This window comes from Xenopus tropicalis, chromosome 4 (genome assembly GCF_000004195.4).
Source record: "Xenopus tropicalis strain Nigerian chromosome 4, UCB_Xtro_10.0, whole genome shotgun sequence".
Taxonomy (NCBI): domain Eukaryota; kingdom Metazoa; phylum Chordata; class Amphibia; order Anura; family Pipidae; genus Xenopus; species Xenopus tropicalis.
Window position 1 is genome coordinate 21,762,671 of NC_030680.2, and position 20,480 is coordinate 21,783,150.

The 20,480-nt window shown below is 44.6% G+C and overlaps 1 protein-coding gene across 3 annotated transcripts; it reads left to right on the plus strand.

Moving 5' to 3' along the window:
* Positions 1 to 1,158: 1,158 nt before the first annotated feature.
* Positions 1,159 to 18,870, plus strand: syt8 (synaptotagmin 8). Of its 3 annotated transcripts, XM_012960380.3 has the most exons (10): positions 1,159 to 1,245; positions 1,465 to 1,507; positions 10,822 to 10,993; positions 11,996 to 12,159; positions 12,625 to 12,720; positions 13,840 to 14,007; positions 14,449 to 14,616; positions 14,863 to 14,980; positions 16,037 to 16,170; positions 16,844 to 18,870. In XM_012960380.3, exons 3-10 carry the CDS (start codon positions 10,891 to 10,893, stop codon positions 17,081 to 17,083), a joined length of 1,191 nt encoding a protein of 396 aa, XP_012815834.1. In that variant the 5' UTR covers positions 1,159 to 1,245; positions 1,465 to 1,507; positions 10,822 to 10,890; the 3' UTR covers positions 17,084 to 18,870. The 3 variants fall into 3 exon arrangements, with proteins under 3 accessions (XP_012815834.1, XP_012815835.1, NP_001090787.1); XM_012960381.3 differs by lacking the exon at positions 1,465 to 1,507 and having other exon boundaries at positions 1,163 to 1,245; NM_001097318.1 differs by having other exon boundaries at positions 1,208 to 1,245; positions 14,449 to 14,980.
* The last annotated feature ends 1,610 nt before the right edge of the window (positions 18,871 to 20,480 follow it).

The window sequence follows — 20,480 nt, forward strand, 5'->3', positions numbered from 1 at the left end:
TCCCATGTGGTGACTTGAGTGCCCCAAGTAAATGGGCTAGGATCCTGTATGGAAGATATCTATCTAGGTTAAATTTGGTGGGAGAGCTTAAGTGTAAGTTCTGATTCTGTTGGAGCAGGATAATGTACATGTACCCAGAGCCCAGGGTGATGCTGAGAAGAGTAGGTTTTTGGTTCCTAAGTCCATTAATGGACACAGGAAAGGAAATGCTAGTACATTTGTACCCTACCTCTTCACTCAGGAATCCCACCCTACATCCTGTTGCCTCACGTTGGACATAGAAGGGCTGATTTACTAACAGAGATGCTAAATTGCTACTGGTTGCTCCTGGTAAGTGCAATCGCCACTAACATCCAATCAGCAATTAGCTTTGAACAGTCTACCACAGGTTAGAAGATGGAAGTAGAATTCAGATTAATTGCTATTGGCAACTGCACTGGTGGAACCTAGCTGCCCACTTAAGGGGCACATACATCTTCATACAGCTCCCATTTGCACCCCCTAGCTCTCCAAAGCTGGCATCCCAAGCATAAAGGGTTGTAAAGCTTTTTCCACAATCCAAGTGTAAATTAGGTTGTTTGCAGATTAATACAGAATTATGCAATAGCACGTTTTTACAGACTGGACGCAACTTGTGGTCAAAATTGTCATAGTTGGGATATTGTCATCTGCATTAAAAAATGTTTGGGTGTGATTTTTAGGGTGCAAGTCTGTTGTGCCTATTGATGTATCTCACTGTGGGAACCCAGGAGTTATTGCAATGTTCCGAGTGGTGGTAGCTTCACGGTTCCTTTGGGTCAATAGGTGCAGCAGAAGAGGGGGACGGACCCAATGGTGCTCAGCTTACCTATACAGAAGAACAAGGAGCGTGTTTGGACACACATACCTTTAACGATTTTTGATAAAAAATTACTGATCTTTCAGCTACCGTGTGATTTGTACATAAATAAACAATGGGTCTTTTACTGACCTCTGTGACTTTAAATCTAAGGGAAAGTAAAATTCATTCCCCAGCAGTTTCCAATGGCAGCTATTGTTTTGGTGCAACAATGTCAGGGGAAAGCCTGTGCTTGGGTGTTGGACTCTGTGTAACAGATTCTCTCTGCCATAGGCTGTGAGTAACCCTGTGGGTGTGGTAGCCCCATGCAAGTCACATAGTTGAATTTCCAGTTCTCATTGTTGGCTAAAGGGGGGCCAAGACAGAGACACGGAGTGTTCAGGTGTCAGGGAGGCTGAATACATAAGGTGAGTTCTGGGCTCAGTCTCTGGGAATTGGGTTTTATTTTATAATTATTGTTTTGGGGGTGCTGGTTGTATGGGGGTGGGGTACACAGGGACACGGGGAATGAGAATTCTATCTATTAACCCCCCTGTACAATAACAGTAATAACTTCTATACACTGGACTTGTTTTTTTCTTTGTATCCTGAATTTTTTTCTCGTTACTTTCTACTCTCTGCCACAGAACTGAGTATGTGATCACCTGGGAATCCCAAAACTCTCTATAGGTAGGTGGCTAAAGGCTTTTTACAATGCGTGTTTATCATGGTGCTTTTAGTTGGGCGATCTGTAGGGGCGCAGTAGACCCCTAAGGCATACCCTTTATGCATAACTGGGCCCAACACAGAACATTTTGCTTGGGGGGTCCCAGGACTGCTAGGTACAGAGTGTGCCAATGGTAAAGGAAGGATATGAAAGTAATGGAATTGCAGGAATACAGCAATGCAGTAAAGCATACACCAGCTAATATAACGACCTGGAACAATTGGTGTTATGCGTTCAGGGGGTCACAGATCTCTTTACAAAGGATCTAGTGTGGCTTGTTGTTGTATGAGGTGTATACTGTGAGTATAGCAAAGAGGTTCCCAACAGGGTGCATAAATATCACATTGGCACTTAGAACCTTATTGTCATTACACAAAGTTCCCAGCATGCATTGTTTTTGCATAACAATGGATAGATAATTACAGGCTGGAGTGTTGGAGACCAAGGGATACACAGTGGCATTGGTGGGGGGTGTTTGGTGAGCCTGGCTCAGGAGATAATTGTTTTGTGCCACCATTACCACGTACCTTCCATAAATGTGCAGTGATCAAAGGTCAGAGGGCTCCATTGCCTGCTGGCATCCAACTGGATAGAAGCCTTCATTTAATTTAATGTCTCTCTAGGCTACTCCTGATTTGATGCCACTCCGCAAGTTGCTCTGTTTTCCTGTGAACCCCAACTAGTTGTATAAAATAAATAAATGTACATTATTTAATAATATCTCAATGCATTTGAGGTGGAAATGAGCATCAGCTAGGAGTATAAAGAATAAAAGTGTTGGTACAGGGGACAGGTCAGATACAGCAGATAGCGTCATTTTCTTTTTTACTCATAATGAAGCATTTTTGCCTTTAATTACAGTTCATTTGTGTCAAACAGGGAGTTGCACCCATCACATTTTTGTCCAATGTGTAAAGCAATTGTATGTATGTTTGGTAGCAAATCAGATGCAAGTTGCCGCTAACATTTTGGGATTATGTGACTTTAGTTTGTGATTCTGAGTCTGCTGCTCCTGTTGACGCAACCCGCCGTGGGAAGTTCCAGGGATGGGCCAATTACCTGGGCGCCCAAAGCAACCTCCTTGATCCTGTGTGCCCCCTCCCATGCATGAACGTGCATACTGATGGGCAGGGGGGGAGAGAGCAAGAGAATTGCTAAAACTGATCCTCCAGGACCCTGAACTAGGGGATCACAGGCAGAAGTGGTACGTGCCCAGCGCCCCCCACCATTGCATTTGCCTCTACTGCCTTCTCCTAGTTCCGGCCCTGGTGGAAACCATGGAATTGCTGCCACTTTCAGGGTGGTGCAGGGATCCACAGCATCAATAGAAACCCTTGTGTACAGCAGAAGAGGCTGATGGGACACAATAGCACACAATAACATTTGCTGTGTTTCTAAATGACCCCTACAGTATGTATGTTATTCACCATAGCAAGCAGCTTTATCAAAACACAGCCCAAGGAACGTGATTTGGGCACCCGAGAATCATTTATTCCACCATAGCTAAAGGCTTATGAAGCTGAGTTTCAGATTGGTAGAATAGATTCATGCTAGGTAGGTAGGTGATCTAGTATACAGAATCAGTGGGGCATTTCAAACATGTTGGGAATGTTCCCTTTAGAGTAAGAGATTTGGGTGAAATTTAGAAAGATACTCCAGGAAGTCCAGGGTGATGGTCAGTTCATCGGGGTAAAACTTGGGGTAAATGCTTTGTTGTTCTAGAGCAGGGATCCCCAACCTTTTATACACGTGAGTCACATTCAAATGGAAAAGTGTTGAGGAGCAACACAAGCATGAATAAAAGTCTGGGGGTTCCAGATAAGGGCTCTGATTGGTTATTTGGTAGCCCTTATGTGGACTGGCAGCCTACAGAAGGCTCTGTTTGGCATTAGACTTAGAGTGGATTAGTTTTGGATTAGTGGATTAGTTTTTATGCAACCAAAACTTGCCTTCCAGCCAAGATTTCAAACATAAGCACCTGCTTTGAGGCCACTGGGAGCAACACCCAAGGGGTTGGTGAGTAACATGTTGCCCCAGAGCCACTGGTTGGGGAACACTGTTCTAGAGATCTTTCAAACTAAGGCTAATGTCACATTTAGCTGCTCCACTGGTGTTTTTCTGCCGCCCGCCTCCAACGCCTTTGCCTGTGCTGTCTCTTAGAAAAATATTTTCATTGCCTGTAACCTACGCTCTTTTGGTCTTGCCACTCCTTGTGTTCCTAGTGTCTAACGTGGCACTAATTGAAAGGAAATCTGAAATGTTGATGACATGACTTCTATGGTGGGTATGATTTGAGGGGGAGGGTTAAATATATCAGTACTGCTGCAGTGGAAATTTCAAAGCTATAAAAATGGACCTGTATTGTAGTGGAGGTTTAATACATTATAATAGTTTCATTCGTTTGACATTCTAAGATGGTTTATCAGTGTGCTCACTCAGCTGAACAGTTTCCAAAACTCTGATTCAAACTGAAATCTGAGAAAGCAGAAAAATTATGTACTCTCAACCTAACAATTTTCCATAGCTAAATCCAATGGCTTCTGCTGCCTGGCCAGGACTTACAGCATGAATCAGTTGTTTGCAGAATACAAAACTAAGAGATCACTAATAGAGCATTAAATTGGCATCATTTATCGATCCTAATGGGCACAAGTGTTGGAGCCATAATGAGCCCAAAGTAGGATTGGCGCAAGGTGGAGACCTAATTGAGCTTCAAGCTGAGCCCCCTTAGCCACCAAGGTTACAGATATATAGAAACATTGGGGTAACAGTCACCCTGCTATAGTTCCAGGGGTACCCAGGGCACAAATAAGCACTCACCCCAAATCTCCCCCTAACTGGCCTTCAGGCTGGGCCCCCTTAGCCCATAACAAGGTTACAGGTATATAGAAACATTGGGGTAACAGTCACCCTGCTATAGTTCCAGGGGTACCCAGGGCACAAATAAGCACTCACCCCAAATCTCCCCCTAACTGGCCTTCAGGCTGGGCCCCCTTAGCCCATAACAAGGTTACAGGTATATAGAAACATTGGGGTAACAGTCACCCTGCTATAGTTCCAGGGGTACCCAGGGCACAAATAAGCACTCACCCCAAATCCCCCCCTAACTGGCCTTCAGGCTGGGCCCCCTTAGCCCATAACAAGGTTACAGGTATATAGAAACATTGGGGTAACAGTCACCCTGCTATAGTTCCAGGGGTACCCAGGGCACAAATAAGCACTCACCCCAAATCTCCCCCTAACTGGCCTTCAGGCTGGGCCCCCTTAGCCCATAACAAGGTTACAGGTATATAGAAACATTGGGGTAACAGTCACCCTGCTATAGTTCCAGGGGTACCCAGGGCACAAATAAGCACTCACCCCAAATCTCCCCCTAACTGGCCTTCAGGCTGGGCCCCCTTAGCCCATAACAAGGTTACAGGTATATAGAAACATTGGGGTAACAGTCACCCTGCTATAGTTCCAGGGGTACCCAGGGCACAAATAAGCACTCACCCCTAATCCCCCCCTAACTGGCCTTCAGGCTGGGCCCCCTTAGCCCATAACAAGGTTACAGATATATAGAAACATTGGGGTAACAGTCACCCTGCTGTAGTTCCAGGGGTACCCAGGGCACAAATAAGCACTCACCCCAAATCTCCCCCTAACTGGCCTTCAGGCTGGGCCCCCTTAGCCCATAACAAGGTTACAGGTATATAGAAACATTGGGGTAACAGTCACCCTGCTATAGTTCCAGGGGTACCCGGGGCACAAATAAGCACTCACCCCAAATCTCCCCCTAACTGGCCTTCAGGCTGGGCCCCCTTAGCCCATAACAAGGTTACAGGTATATAGAAACATTGGGGTAACAGTCACCCTGCTATAGTTCCAGGGGTACCCAGGGCACAAATAAGCACTCACCCAAATCTCCCAAATCTCCCCCTGTCAGGGAGCCCCCCCATCACAGATCTGGGCCCTATGGGGGAACCATTGAATTACACTGAGAGATATAAAACAATATTTTGTGGCCACCTTATTATTTCAGGCACAAGGTATATTATTAAAAAGGCACCAAGCGCCAAAGCACTAACCCAAAGCAACCAATTGTATTTTGACTTTCCTTGCTCGATGCTCATTGCTTGATGTGATGCTTAAGAATGGAATATACATTCTATTACATGGTGAGACCCAAGTACATTCCTTAAATATTTCCATGTGCCATGTTTCCATTACAGGATGAGAGTTACAAAGATTTTCCCCTTTGTACAGAACACACAAAACGCATGGTATTTTTGGATTTTTTTGCTCCCAAGGGCACTGTTTTAGGGTTCTACTAAAACCGAATTTGGTAGACGGCAGAGGGCCTGCAGTAGAATAGTTATGGCCTAGGGTTGCCACCTGGCCAGTACTTGACTGGCCTAGCCAGTAGAATACCAGCCAAGGCCGGGCCGGTATTACAAATTCACAGGCAATGTACTTGCCGGTGTAAAACCTGTAATGCTATATAACCCACCCCCGGCCTGCCTCAGATCTGCCCCTTTATCTACCTCCTAGCATCCATACTCACTAAATCCCCAGCTTCCCGATAAAAACCCAGTTCAACTCCCAACGCCCCCAGACTGGGCCAGTAGGGAAGTTCTAAAATGGTGGCAACCCTGTTGTGGCAAGACTGGCTGGATTGGTCTTCAATTTTGTTTTGGTTTTTGAACTATTTAGCTTTTCAGTCTGCAATACTAATGGCTAGCTATTTGGAAAGGTCCAATTTACCCTAGCAACCAGGCAATAATTTGAATTAGAGACTGGTACATGAGCAGGAGAGACCTGAATAGAAAGATAAGTAATACAAAGTAACAATAATAATAAAATAACAGAGAGATAATTTTTTGGCTGCCGGGGTCACTGACCCCCGTTTGAATGATGAAAAAAGGCAGAAGAGGAAGGCAAATAATCAAAAACTATAAAATATGGAGACTTTGCTAAGAATAAGTCATTCTAAAACATACTAAAATTTAACTTAAAGGTGAACTACCACTTTATGAGAACCTGGGATTGTGAATAGTGATCTGCTTCTAGGAAACTTGAGAGGGAGGGAAAACTACATTTGTTCAAGTTTTTAAAACCTGTTACAAAAGTTGGAAATTGGGAAAAACGTATTATTTGAGAAGTACTGGTTGAAAATGTTGGAAGTTTTGTAAAGGTGAGCTGCTCTTGTTTCTTAGTAGGGCACCCCAGGCACCCCTTCCATTTGGTGCTGCCCCATGCTGCAAATCTCTCAGGATCCCTGACTGGTTACCTGGGCCCACATCTTATTATATTGACCAGGACCCTGAGCACCTAATTACCCTGTCACTCATCCTGTAACATCATATTATAGTGATCCAGCTGCAGATTACACTCTATCACTGACCCTATAGTCACTAGCCCTGTAACACTTTATTATAGCAACATGGCCACTGGGTGCCTTATTGCCTTGCCACTGACTCTATAACTCCTTATTAGAGTGGATTTGCCCCTAAGTGCCTTATTGCCCTGTAACTGGCCCTGTAGCACCTTATTATAGTGACCCACCCCTGAGTGCCTTATTGCCCTGTCCCTGTAACACCCTATATTAGTGACCCACCCCTGAGTGCCTTATTGCCCCATCCCTGTAACACCCTATATTAGTGACCCACCCCTGAGTGCCTTATTGCCCTGTCCCTGTAACACCCTATATTAGTGACCCACCCCTGAGTGCCTTATTGCCCTGCCCCTGTAGAAGCTCACTATAATGTGAGGGGGGCCTGAAGGCGGCTGGATCCCGTCAGGCTGTGGGTACAGATCAGGGAGGAGGGAGAGTCACAAATCGGGGAGCAAACAAGGGAAGTGAAGCCAAAGGAATGTGCTCAGTTCTTGTAAAACCAGGTGTGCAAAGGGCAGGTGTGCAGAGTAGTGTGCAGTGCGGGGTGTGATAAGAACACAACAAGGGAGCACCACAATCCCGGGAGATCCCTGTAAGAGATAGAATAATATTATGTACATGCACAACACGTCAGCAGCACACGGATCATACGTGTGGGAGAGAACAGGTTAAGCTGAGAGCAAGCAAAGGTGTGTGTGTGGCACCGCAGAGTTTGATTGTAAAGCAGAGATTTGTGGCAGGATTAGTAAAATATTAATAGATCTTTCCTCCTGTGGTGCAGCACTGCGGAATATGCTGGGGCTTTATACATATATGTTAATAGGCACACACCTACCCTGGCACTCCCAATCCAATAGCTGTTCACTTCCTAACTGTGGCCCCCAAACAGTGGGCCCTAGGCAGGTGCAGGTCTGAACTGAGAGTCAAAATAGGCCCTGGAGTTTCCAGTACACAGAGGCCCAAACAGCCCCCAGCAGCCCAATAAATAGTGACTGTCTATGGCATCTTACATCAGCCCCTCTGGCATTTGCCTGAACCCACAGATTGCCAGTCTGTGCCTGGGCAAGTGCCTGTCCTGCTTACTCCTAGTTCAAGTCCCATTATAACCAATGGCTGGTCCATTAGCACCCCCTGATCTGTATGAGTCTTTATGAAGCCTCTTTCATAACTTACATGTAGTTACATTGTATTGCTGTAGACATTGTAAAATGAACCATTATCCATTGTTTTCAGAATGAAGGCCAAATGTTTATTACAAATAGAAAAAATAGAAATAGAAAAAAAACTCACTCGCCTTTCAAAGCAATAACTGTTGAACTAATAATCTTTCATTCATTGGAGGATCCTCTGTCACATAGTAAACTTCTATTGCTTTTAAAATCCACACTTGGCCAGTATAATGTCTTTGTATATGGAAAATAAAATGTATTAATGTGACTCACTAACATTAATATACTGCAGAATAACCAATGTTTCTCATTCTTATATTACACTGAATACATGAATAAATGCGTCCCTATTTAGGCATGCCAGGCTGACAATGGGGCTAATGGCAAGGCTTGTCAGGAAAGGATAATAGCCTCTGGGAAGGGATAGCAGGTATAATAGGGAGAGATGGTGCCTATAGTAGCAGTGGGGATAATAGCCTCTGGGAAGGGACTGGGGCTGTGGGATAGCAGGTATAGTAGGGAGAGATGGTGCCTATAGTAGCAGTGGGATAATAGTCTCTGGGAAGGGACTGGGGCTATGGAATAGCAGGTATAGTAGGGAGAGATGGTGCCTATAGTAGCAGTGGAGGGATAATAGCCTCTGGGAAGGGACTGGGGCTGTGGGATAGCAGGTATAGTAGGGAGAGATGGTGCCTATAGTAGCAGTGGAGGGATAATAGCCTCTGGGAAGGGACTGGGGCTGTGGGATAGCAGGTATAGTAGGGAGAGATGGTGCCTATAGTAGCAGTGGAGGGATAATAGCCTCTGGGAAGGGACTGGGGCTGTGGGATAGCAGGTATAGTAGGGAGAGATGGTGCCTATAGTAGCAGTGGAGGGATAATAGCCTCTGGGAAGGGACTGGGGCTGTGGGATAGCAGGTTATGGGCCCGATTCACTAAAGTCCGAAATAAGGAGTGCTATTCACTAAAAGGACACTTGTCATAATTAAGAAGCGATGTTCTTGGCGTTATTTATCTTGCGTCAACATATTTTCAAGCAATATATTACGCAGCGCACAACATATTACGCAGCACGTGATATTTTATGCAGAGCGCAAAATTTTCAGAACGGTAGTCTTCAGAAAGTAATGGTTACGTGGGTAATAAATTGCGCTCTGCGTAAAATATCGCACGTTGCGTAATATGTTGTGCGCTGCGTAATATATTGCTTGAAAATATGTCGTCGCAAGATAAATAATGCCAAGAACATCGCTTCTTAATTATGACAAGTGTCCTTTTAGTGAATCGAGCGAAAAATAAGAAGTGATAAGATTTTTAACGCATGCTATAAATAGCACTCCTAATTTCGGACTTTAGTGAATCGGGCCCATAGTAGGGAGAGATGGTGCCTATAGTAACAGTGGGATAATAGCCTCTGGGAAGGGACTGGGGCTGTGGGATAGCAGGTATAGTAGGGAGAGATGGTGCCTATAGTAGCAGTGGGGGATAATAGCCTCTGGGAAGGGACTGTGGCTGTGGGATAGCAGGTATAGTAGGGAGAGATGGTGCCTATAGTAGCAGTGGGGGGATAATAGCCTCTGGGAAGGGACTGGGGCTGTGGGATAGCAGGTATAGTAGGGAGAGATGGTGCCTATAGTAGCAGTGGGGGATAATAGCCTCTGGGAAGGGACTGTGGCTGTGGGATAGCAGGTATAGTAGGGAGAGATGGTGCCTATAGTAGCAGTGGGGGGATAATAGCCTCTGGGAAGGGACTGGGGCTGTGGGATAGCAGGTATAGTAGGGAGAGATGGTGCCTATAGTAGCAGTGGGGGATAATAGCCTCTGGGAAGGGACTGGGGCTGTGGGATAGCAGGTATAGTAGGGAGAGATGGTGCCTATAGTAGCAGTGGGGGGATAATAGACTCTGGGAAGGGACTGGGGCTGTGGGATAGCAGGTATAGTAGGGAGAGATGGTGCCTCTGGGAATAATATATATATTTTTTACCAGTTTCTAGAGATAGGCCCAATATGCCATTCCTACATTTTGCCCGGCGTGGGGAACACAGTACTTGTATGGAGTGGAAGACTGTGTGAGAGGTTCTAGTGTAGTGCTATGGTATTTATTACAGTTCAGTCAGTAAAGGCAATTAGCAAAGGGACAAGAAAAACATGTCAGTCTGGTTTTAGAAGAAAATGATCACAGTCGTACCAGTTATGGTGCAAACAACGGCAGCTCATAAGGAAGGCACAGGAGCATATATACAGTATACAGGAGCGCAGCTAAATATATGCAGAGCCATAAGGCTTAATATTTTATTGGGTTATTTACTAAGAGTGGGCAAAGCTTTTTAATGAGGTTGCTGGCTCTGGAGAGCTGAGGAAAAGTTTTATTGAGCAATTTTGCTTTAAGAGTACAACCCTGCTTTTGTTGGACTACAGCTCCCAGCATGCAGGGAAGGAGGGTGACTATTGTGTTTGTGGCTACCAGGAGAACATATATTTGGAAATTCCTATGGGAAAACTGATTTAAAGGGCTGTTTTACAGAGCAGCAATCCTGGGGGGCAGTTATTTAACATTTCCTATTGTTCATCCTGCTGGGAAATCCCTTCCTTCCTCTGTTCCTGTTCTCTGCATACTTTTCAGCTTGGTCCCTGCAGAAGGGCCAGTGGTTTCTCGGATACATCGATCCTGTTCAATTATTGAATGTCATATATAAAACAAGTGCCCTAATGTAACATTTGTGGCCCTACAGGGGTTAGGCACTAGAGGCTGATTTTCTGCCAACTGGGAGGGTAAATCCCTCATCTCTCCAGTGACAGACATGGCGAGGAATTCGACAAACACCACCGCGGCCACCACCATATACGCTACAACCACCAAGGAGCCTGAATCCTGGATCGACAGCATCTTGAACCAAATCCCCTGTAAGTACTCTGTGCATTATTGTCTTAAATATAGATGAAAAAAAAGTGGGTTATAAGGGCAGGGTGCAATGTGCAAACTGCAGATGCATGGTACCATGGTTGCGCCCCACCTTATGCTTGGTGCCCATAGGTGCAAGTGTTCTTGCTTCAGGATGGTGTGCACATTCCTTGTGAATACAGAGCTACATACATTTGTCAGCACTGTATTCATGAGAGGTGGGCTGGGAGCAGCACATAGATGCCCCCTGGCTTGCGCAGACAGGCAAGCTATGGAACAACAATGGGCGCAAGTAGCAATAGAGCCCTGTAATTATGTTAACAGGGCCAGCCTTAGGCCAATTATACCTATTTGGCCCAATAGGGTCCCACACCAGGGGGAATAAGCACATAAATCTATCCAGCCTGCCCCCAACAACAGTTGCCCGATAATGCTGTGTGTTCTGGGACATTAAACACAAAGTGGGCACTGCATTCATACTGCTACCCCAGGGTAGCACTGTCTGTAGTATGCTTGGTATATCAGTGCCCAGTGCTTGGGGGCCACATTGTGCCATGTTGGGGGCCAATGGAGGTAATAAATGCAGGGTTACAACAACAGTCACAGAGCGACTGAGGTGGTCAAATAGTCCCTCTATTTGCCCACCCAGCCTTGGAACCCTGTGCCAGCTGGCAACGCCTTGTGTAGGTGGCCCCGCCAATGGTCCCAATTGGGCCTCGCTGTTTATAAGACTGTCTCTGTATGTTAAGCATTATGTACAGGGTTCTGTGCCTCTTCAGCACTGCCTTCTGCTGCACCTATTATGCTGCTACCTATACATGGACCTCTTTATTCCTAATGAGCTAGACTTCCAAATCAGATATGTATAATATATGTTATTCATGGCTAACTACTAGTTTACTTGCTGTAATCCCAGATATTGATTAAATCCCTATATTAATAATGTGTTTCCATTCTGTTTTCTATCTATTCCCCACCCGCTGCACCAACCCTTCTTCTCCCAGTGCCCCGATGGGCTATTTATGCACTGGCCGGCTTGGCCCTATTCATCATCCTCCTCTTTATTATCTGCATTTGTTGCTGCTGCTGCAAAAGTAAGAAAAACAAGAAGAAGAAAGATAAAAAAATCGACATGGATAAAGTGCCGGGTAACTTAACCACGCATCTGGTGAGTGCCAGGATCTCAGCTGCACTGGTAACATGGAGACAGCAGGGGATGTTTAAGGGAAGCTTAATGTGCCATTGTTGTCCCACCCAGCATTGCCTAGCAAATTATTAGTGGTTAAAGCATAATGTGAGCTGTAGTCCAGCAACCAAAAAGATGGATTCCTAACCAACAATGCATAATAAAACTTCATCCAAGTCGTCCTGGACAAGTGAGTCCATAGTGTGGTTCAAGAGAATCCTCTTGCTTCTGTAATGCAGAAAATAAATGTATATAGAGGCCCAAACAGCGCCCCCACCAGCCCAATAAATAGTGACTGTCTATAGCATCTTACAGCAGCCCCTCTGGCATTTGCCTGAACCCACAGATTGTCAGTCTGGGCCTGGCAGGGGTGGAACTATAATAAACTTTGAATGCAAATTGATTGCAGAAGAAGCCAGTGATATAAATGGCATTGTTGCTTTGCAGGTTCAGCCTGGAGCAGGGAACTTGCAGAAAGGAGAGAAGGTGGAATATCGGGGCCGAGTGCAGTACTCACTGGAATACAATTTCCAGACGGAGGAGGTAACTAAAAACTTCTCTTCTCATGAGTTTCCATACCTTAAATATAGCAGCACCTAAGATACGTGGTGCATGTAAAGGCTTCTGGGGCTATAAAAGGCTAGGAATGAATATTTTTGTCAGATTATTGTTATTTTATTTACTGATCCGCCCTCAGTAAGTGCTAGCCTAAGGGCAATGTCAGGTGGGGCTGTTTTTTTTAAAAAAGAATGCAGTGCTAATGTGCTAAATGCTGCAGTGCTTTCAATATAAGTTTGTGGGGCTGTTTTGGGCACTTTAGTGTTTTTGGACTACTAAAAAAGGTGGCACCATGTGACATTGCCTTAAGACTAGTGTCAGCATATAAAAAACTGGCAGAAAGCTTGCTGAGAATTCCCAGGCGGTGACTTCTAAAGGAAGCTTTAGTCAATGAAAAAACAGATTACCTTCTAAATCCTAAATGGTCAGTCTAATGTCTCCTAAATCCAACAGTCTTTCTCTGTTCCAGGATGTGTCATTAATCTGAGAAGGATATCAGTAGGCTTTTCCTGGTTTAGAATACTATTATTTATATCAGGCGCCTTTGAAAGGCCTAAGAAGTTGCCTCAATACAAATTTGCACATTTTGGGGGCCGTGCTTAGCACTAGTGTACAAGTAATGATAAAAAGCTCCATGCAATGTCGGTTCCCACTCCCATGTTTACCCTGTGGGCGCAGTATTGCCGGTTGGCCTCTAGCATTAGTGCTGTCATGGCAAGTTTGGCACTCACTTGTGGGCACAAGGCTCCTCTGCCAATAGGTGCCAAGCCCATGGAAACCCAATAGGATGACTATATGTTAGGTACCCTTAAGTGAATATAATCATTAAGCTTTTCCCCCTATGGTAGGCGGTAAGGAAATAGGTGTAGAACGCTGCTGGCTAGGATTGGTTTCTAAAGGAGCACTAAGGGGCACGCATTTGCACCCCGCGCATGTCTCTTTATAAAGTTCCTATTTTATAGATTCCAGCACACAAAGGTGTGGAGCATTGCATACAAACTATACCAATCTCAATAAGTATAAAAGAATAATATTATAAGAGGCATAATCTGTAGCTGGGATGGCTTCACTGTCAGATTTACCTCCCCATGTTTGTTTTTACAGCTCACCGTCGGGGTTAAGCAAGCAGCTGCTCTAAAAGCGATGGACCTTGGGGGGACATCAGACCCTTATGCCATAGTATACGTGACCAATGATACTCGGAAGAAATTCGAGACCAAAGTGAATCGCAAGACACTGAATCCTGTGTTTAACGAGTCTTTCGTCTTCAAGGTACAGTGTGGCACTGGCTGGCACCCAATAGACAGGTAGGGCTGGGGAAAACAAAGGCTAATCTCAAATCTCAGATACAGTATGTGTGTTAGGATTTGTACATGGATGAGTGTGAATGTGTGTATCAGTATATCACACTATTACACTAGTCCTTTATGCTCCTTTGTGAACATCATCCCTGCCAAAGGTCAGAACTCCAGTTTTAGCGGTGGTGTTGGCAGCTGCCATCTTGGGCCACGTAACTTTTACTCCGTATTTGGATCTCTGAGAGCACACTGAGGCTAACTCATGATCCTGGGCCAGTGCACGTACTCAACCTTCATGTTATTGGGCCTGTATATATTAAACCTAATTTGCCATACATAGCAGGCCACACACCAGCGGGCTAGGCAGAGAATTTCCATGACTACAGTATACTTAGATCCCATGTGCCTGTCACAGGTAACTCAAGAAGAGGTCCCCAGGACAACAGCTGTGGTGCAAATCTTTGACTTCAACCGCTTCTTGAAGCATGATGTGATCGGAGAGATGGTCATACCCCTGGGAGAAGTGAATTTACAGCATGTAATAGAGGACTGGAAAGATCTGGGCCCTGCTGGGAAGACCGAGGTACACTAGGCTGTGTGTACAGCTACATAAATGTAACCTGGAGATCATGAATAGTAGATTAGTAATGATCGGCTTCCATACAGAGTCAGACTGGGGTGCCAAGAGCTCACCAGAAGACCTTAGACCACAAATCCACCATCCAAAATGTTTTTGCTCCTCTCCTCACTCACCTTCTTCTTAAAAAAATAATTTAACTGTGTTTTGCTTTAAAAAAACAACTGATAATTACTCATTTTGACTCTGCAGCATGAGCACTTGGGAGATATTTGCTTCTCTTTGAGATATGTGCCTAGCAGTGGGAAACTCACAATCATAATTCTAGAGGCAAAGAACCTTAAGAGGATGGACTCCGATGGATTCTCAGGTGAGTCACTTACCTCATACTCATACAGGCACCTTTCTGCATGGTTGCACTTCCTGGGCAAAGTGTCTTCTGACCAAGGCACTGGTCTCACAGTCTTGATCCTCCTCCACCATTAACTTTTATAAGAGAGATTGGTCTCACACCTCTGTTAAAAGGATGGGTGTGGGTTGCTGCAACCACATGGAGACGTGTCAGTTCCTTCTACAGAATAAAGCTACTAAAGTTAAAAAATACACATTTGTATGCATGGAATGTGTGTAATATAACAGAACAGCAATAGTAGAAATATGAAAGAACATGGTAGTAGCAATATGAGAGCACATACAATTATATCTATCAACAAGCAGCAGAGAAGAATAGTTCCAATTACTAAGGCACCTATCTTGCTGGGGGCCCTTCTCAATTAATGATGGTAGACCTGCTATCAAATGGCCAGGTGGATCCATCCCAGCTCTAAAAACTCTAACCCAGGGGTCCCCAGCCTTTTTTTCACCACGGACCGGCTGCGCACGCACAGCGTTCATTTGCACGTTCATGCGCGCCTTTTATCTGTGCCTCTATGTGTGTCTTTATATGCGCGACGCATAACGCACGGCGCATCATATCATGTCTTTATATATGCGCCGCCTCCATTTTTAGTGCCCACTTGAAAGCCGCCCACGGCCCGGTAGCGGTATGCGGCCTGGCGGTTGGGGACCCCTGCTCTAACCCCCTAGTAGTGATACCATCAATTACTACTTCTAGTTTAGTGGTTCACCAACTATGCATCTATTGCTCTCCTATATACACTTGGGCTTCAGCTCAGTTAGGGTGAGATTTAGAGGTGAATATATATTTGAGTTCCTAGATATTCTTGGAACTATGGCTAAATGACCATTAATGCAGTATTGTCCAATATCTGTACCCATTTCATGAGCTATGGTCAAAGGTTGGACCTTCAAGTGGAACTTGAACTGACAAACTTTGACAACTACTTTTCTAATGTGTTCAGTTGAAACCTCCTCCATGGAGCAGTTCCCTGACTTGTCGCTAATGGCCTTTTCCAACTTCTCATAGATCCATATGTGAAAGTTCACCTGGCCCTAAACAGAAAAAAATGGAAGCGGAAAAAGACAGCAGTGAAAAAGAGCACTCTGAAGCCATATTTCAATGAATCCTTTACTTTTGATGTGTCACTGGAACAAATGAAGGTAGGACTGCAAGATACACGGACGCATCACTAAAATGCCCCTCTGCAGTGGCATCAGTAGGAATTGCCCCTCAGAACATGATCTTCCCACAGTACTTTTCCAGAAACAAAGCTGTAATTCTATTAACCTCCACTGATTGAATGATAAACTGGAATATAAATAGATAAAAGATAAGTAATGTAAAAGATAAGTAATACAAATTAGCAAAACAATATAAGTATAGCCTTTAAAGAGCAAAGCAAATTATTCAAAAAAGTATAAAAAATGAAGACCAATTAAAACATACAGTAGTTTATCTTAAATGGGAAGTTCACCTTTATATTAACTTTTAATATGCTGTAGATATTGATATTCAGAGTTATTCAGCTTTTTGTTAAGCAGCTCTCTATTTGGTATTTTAGAAGCTATCTGGTTGCTAGGTTTTTTTTTACCCTAGTAACCAGGCAGCGGTTTAGACGAGAAATTGGAATATGAATAGTAGAGGGTCAGCACGGAAAGATAAGTGATAAAAATGAACAATAATAATAAAAATGTAGCCTTACAGAGCAATAGTTTTGGCTGGCGGGGTCAGTGACCCCCATTAGAATTAGAATTTGGCTGTAATGTCAAATGTTTTTTGTTCATTTGAGAAGAATATAATAAGAAATAATATCTTTATCTGCGACTGTTTCAGAATCTAGACCTGATCATATCTGTGTGGGATCACGACAAAGTGGGAAAGAACGAGCAGATTGGAAAATTATTTTTGGGGTGCCGAGCCTCAGGAAACGCTTTGCGCCATTGGTCCGACATGCTGGCTCATCCCCGACGACCCATTGCGCAATGGCACAAGCTCCAGGAGGCAGACGAGGTGGACAAAGTTCTTGAGCTCAAAAGGAACCTAAAACCATCTCTTCTCAGAAGTTTACCCTAATAAATGCATGTTCTGAGGCATCTCCATCGTACATTGCTGGATGGTTACTATAGAGACTGCGTATGTCTAGGATTGATTGCAGCAAAGCTGGATAATATATGGAGTTTGCTTTATTGGGAGATTCCATCACAGAGATCTTCTCTACCTCCCAGGGACCGTTATGGTACGATCAATGGCCAAGGGGCCAGATAATTGAATTTGGACTGATTTGGCCAGACACAAAGGTGGCCATTTTGTGCAAAGATCCACTCGATTGGTGACCTCTCCAAAAGAGCGGCTCTATAAGTGTATGGCCGGCATTAGAGATGAGGGTGCTCCAGTGAATATCTAGTCTATAAGAGTGGGTACCTTGCTGTTATCTAACATAAGGAGATCGCAGGGCAGTCTTGGCTTCCCCTGATGAAATATTAGAAGGGTAGACATTAGTAATGTGTAAATCGGCATATATATGGCCCATAGCTGCACCCTGTGAACCCCGACCCAACGTGTCCTGTAAACTTGTATTAGAACTGCCCAGGGTTGGACTGGGGGGTGCAGGGCCCACCGGGGCTTCTGCCTCAGGGGCCCCTGCACCCCTCAATGACCCTGCTGCCTTCACAACCCCCCCGCCATGCAGAGGCCCCCAACACCCTCCGTCCCCCTCCCTCAAGCACTTCTAAGAGAAACTTATCTGCAGCGCGTTGGGGGAGGGAGACGGCAGATCATGGGAGTGCCCTGGAGGGAATCAGATCTGGGCGGTCCAGTCCGAAGCTGGAACTGCCCCCTCCTCACTGGCGGGGTTGGGGCAGGCCCAATGTCTGTAGACCAGGGGGTGAGGGGTTAAAGTCACTAGAGGAAAGGGTTAAGCCTCCCATCTGCCAGTGACCCATTACAGGAGCAATTTGATGTCCTGAACCTGCCTGGAACCTGGATAAACCTGCAAGTCCCTACGGATATTTGGCCGGCCTTCTCACCACTAATAATGGGTCCCGTACCTCTATATACAGGTACGGGACCCATTATCCGGAAACCCATTATCCAGAAAGCCCCGAATTACGGGAAGCCCATCTCCCATAGACTCCATTATAATCAAATAATTAAAAATGTAAAAAACAATTCCTTTTTTCTCTGTAATAATAAAACAGTTCCTTGTACTTGATCCCAACTAAGATATAATGATTCCTTATTGAAGACAAAACAAGGCATGGTGATCCAAAATACAGAAGGACCTCTTATCCATAAATGTCCCAAACATTGTGGATAACAGGTCCCATAGCTGTAGTGCTATTTAGTTATTCAGTGCTTGGTTTCATGCAATGGTTGCCAAGGGCATTAAACATCATTATATTCACCCTTGATTACAGCGCAATAAATTGTAAATATATAACTATGAGCGGTCACCCATGATTTGCCATCACTTCTTGCAATCAAAATGACAAACGTACAGTATAATATTAACAGTTATATAGGGCGAGGAGGCCCCAGGAAGATTAAATAGCTCAGATTAAATACAACAAATTACTTCTTATTGAAAAGGATCTCTTGCAACTTTTTTTAATTGGGGGAAGGAATAGAGGCAGAGGGTTTATGTCCCCTTTATTCTCTTGCCCTGTATGTAACGTACCAAGTAGCAGCTCATGTAATGAACAAGGAAGAGCCAATGTGTGGGTGGAGATGCCCCAGCCTCAGCGCAGCCGCGGGTTATTTAAATTATAATAAATCTGTGATTGTAAATGTTCTGTATGTTTGATTTTCCTTTCATTCTGTATAATGTTAGATAAATAAATATAAATGTTTGTATCTCTCAATATATGTATGTTTTGCTGTGTGTACATACTTGGCCAGCAACCAAGCGTTAAGGTGGCCATACATTATACGATTATACAGATCTTTCCCTGATGTGCCCACGTAAAGGTCCCCATACACGGGCCGATTGTAGCTGCCGATATTGGTCCCTTAGATCGATTCGGCAGCTAATCGGCCTGTGTAGGGGCAGAAACAAGGGGCCTGCCCGACCGATATCTGGCCTGAAATTGGCCAGATATTGATCGGCCAGGTTAAAAGATTCAGTCGGATCGAGGACCGCATCGGCTCGTTGATGCGGTCCCTGAACCGACTGCCCCATTGCCGCCAATATAATTCGATCGTTTGGCCCCAGGTCCAATCGATCGAATTAGCCTCCATGTATGGGGACTCTTAGGTGGTTGATATTGGGCTAATTTAATCATTTGTCCCTAGAAAGACGGAGATAGGAGCAGCCAGAGCGACGGGAAAATCAAACATGTCTGACTGACATCTGTCCAATTTTCTGTCCAATTGGGTATATTAAATCAAGGGCTAAAGCATCATGGGAGCTGTAGTCTAAGCACCTGCTGAGGTGGATCCTTTAGTATCTGTAACTACGGTTGGCATGCCAATTTTCGAGAGCTAGGGGGCGCCAGAAGAGGCCGATTTAGGGATAATGTAGGGGCACTTTACTGAGCCGTTCCCTGGAAACAGGTTTGGCTGCATATGTGTATAATGGTTTCCCACCCTTTTGTGTTTATCATTTTACATCTAAATTGAAGGGCACAAGCTTTGTCCTGTATTTATTCAACCGAACCGCTATTCCATACCTGATTAACAGGACATACGTCTTATTCGCAAAAACCCGTTGCACCAGCTGATTTAGTGGGGCATATAGGGGGTCATTTAGCAACGTTCCCAATATTGGAATTATGGTTAAAGAACTTGTATGTTGGATATTTCTTAAGTGCAGAAAACTCAGCGTGAAACGCGGCATCTAAAAGATGTGAGTTTTCAAGCCATTTTGAGTTTTTCGAGCTCAGAAATTTGAGGAGTTTGAGTTTTTTACGGATTTTGATTTGATAAAGTTTTTTATATACAGATTTTTTTTATACATAAACAAACATTCAATCATTTTTTATTCAATTAGACCTCTACTTTCTCCCCACGTCCCCCCAGTCACTGCATATAAGTTAACCAATCACATTTAACTTTCAGTATCATTGTATCCAACTTACTTTGAGGTGTGAGCACAGTTCTACTTATATTAACACAACTACCCCAGGCACAACTCCCCCTGGTGTCCCCAATGACAATGCAATTAAGGTGGGAAAACGCTGCATTGTGGGAAAAAAAACACAGCAATTGTGATAGAAATTAAACTTTGCACTAGTGGTCATAAATGACCCCTTATTACTTTAAGCAGGGGGGTGGTGTGTACGAGAGGGCGGGCTGATGACATTGGGGGCGTGGTCAGGACACTATGGGGGTGGAGTTCTGCCAACCCAGGCCACAGCTAGGGAATTAGTGAGTAGTGTGGGGTAGAGGGATGGGCTGGGAGAGGGATTTGGAGGCAGGTAGGGGGCGGTGCAGGGCCAGAGGACTAGATATTACAAATTTACAGCAAGTACAT

Bases quoted from the DNA above. Each gene is read 5' to 3' on its own strand.
- syt8 (XM_012960380.3), top strand. From the start codon at position 10,891: ATGGCGAGGAATTCGACAAACACCACCGCGGCCACCACCATATACGCT. The intron at 10,994-11,995 runs GTAAGTACTCTG...TTCTTCTCCCAG, and splicing joins CATCTTGAACCAAATCCCCT to TGCCCCGATGGGCTATTTAT. The intron at 12,160-12,624 runs GTGAGTGCCAGG...GTTGCTTTGCAG, and splicing joins GTAACTTAACCACGCATCTG to GTTCAGCCTGGAGCAGGGAA.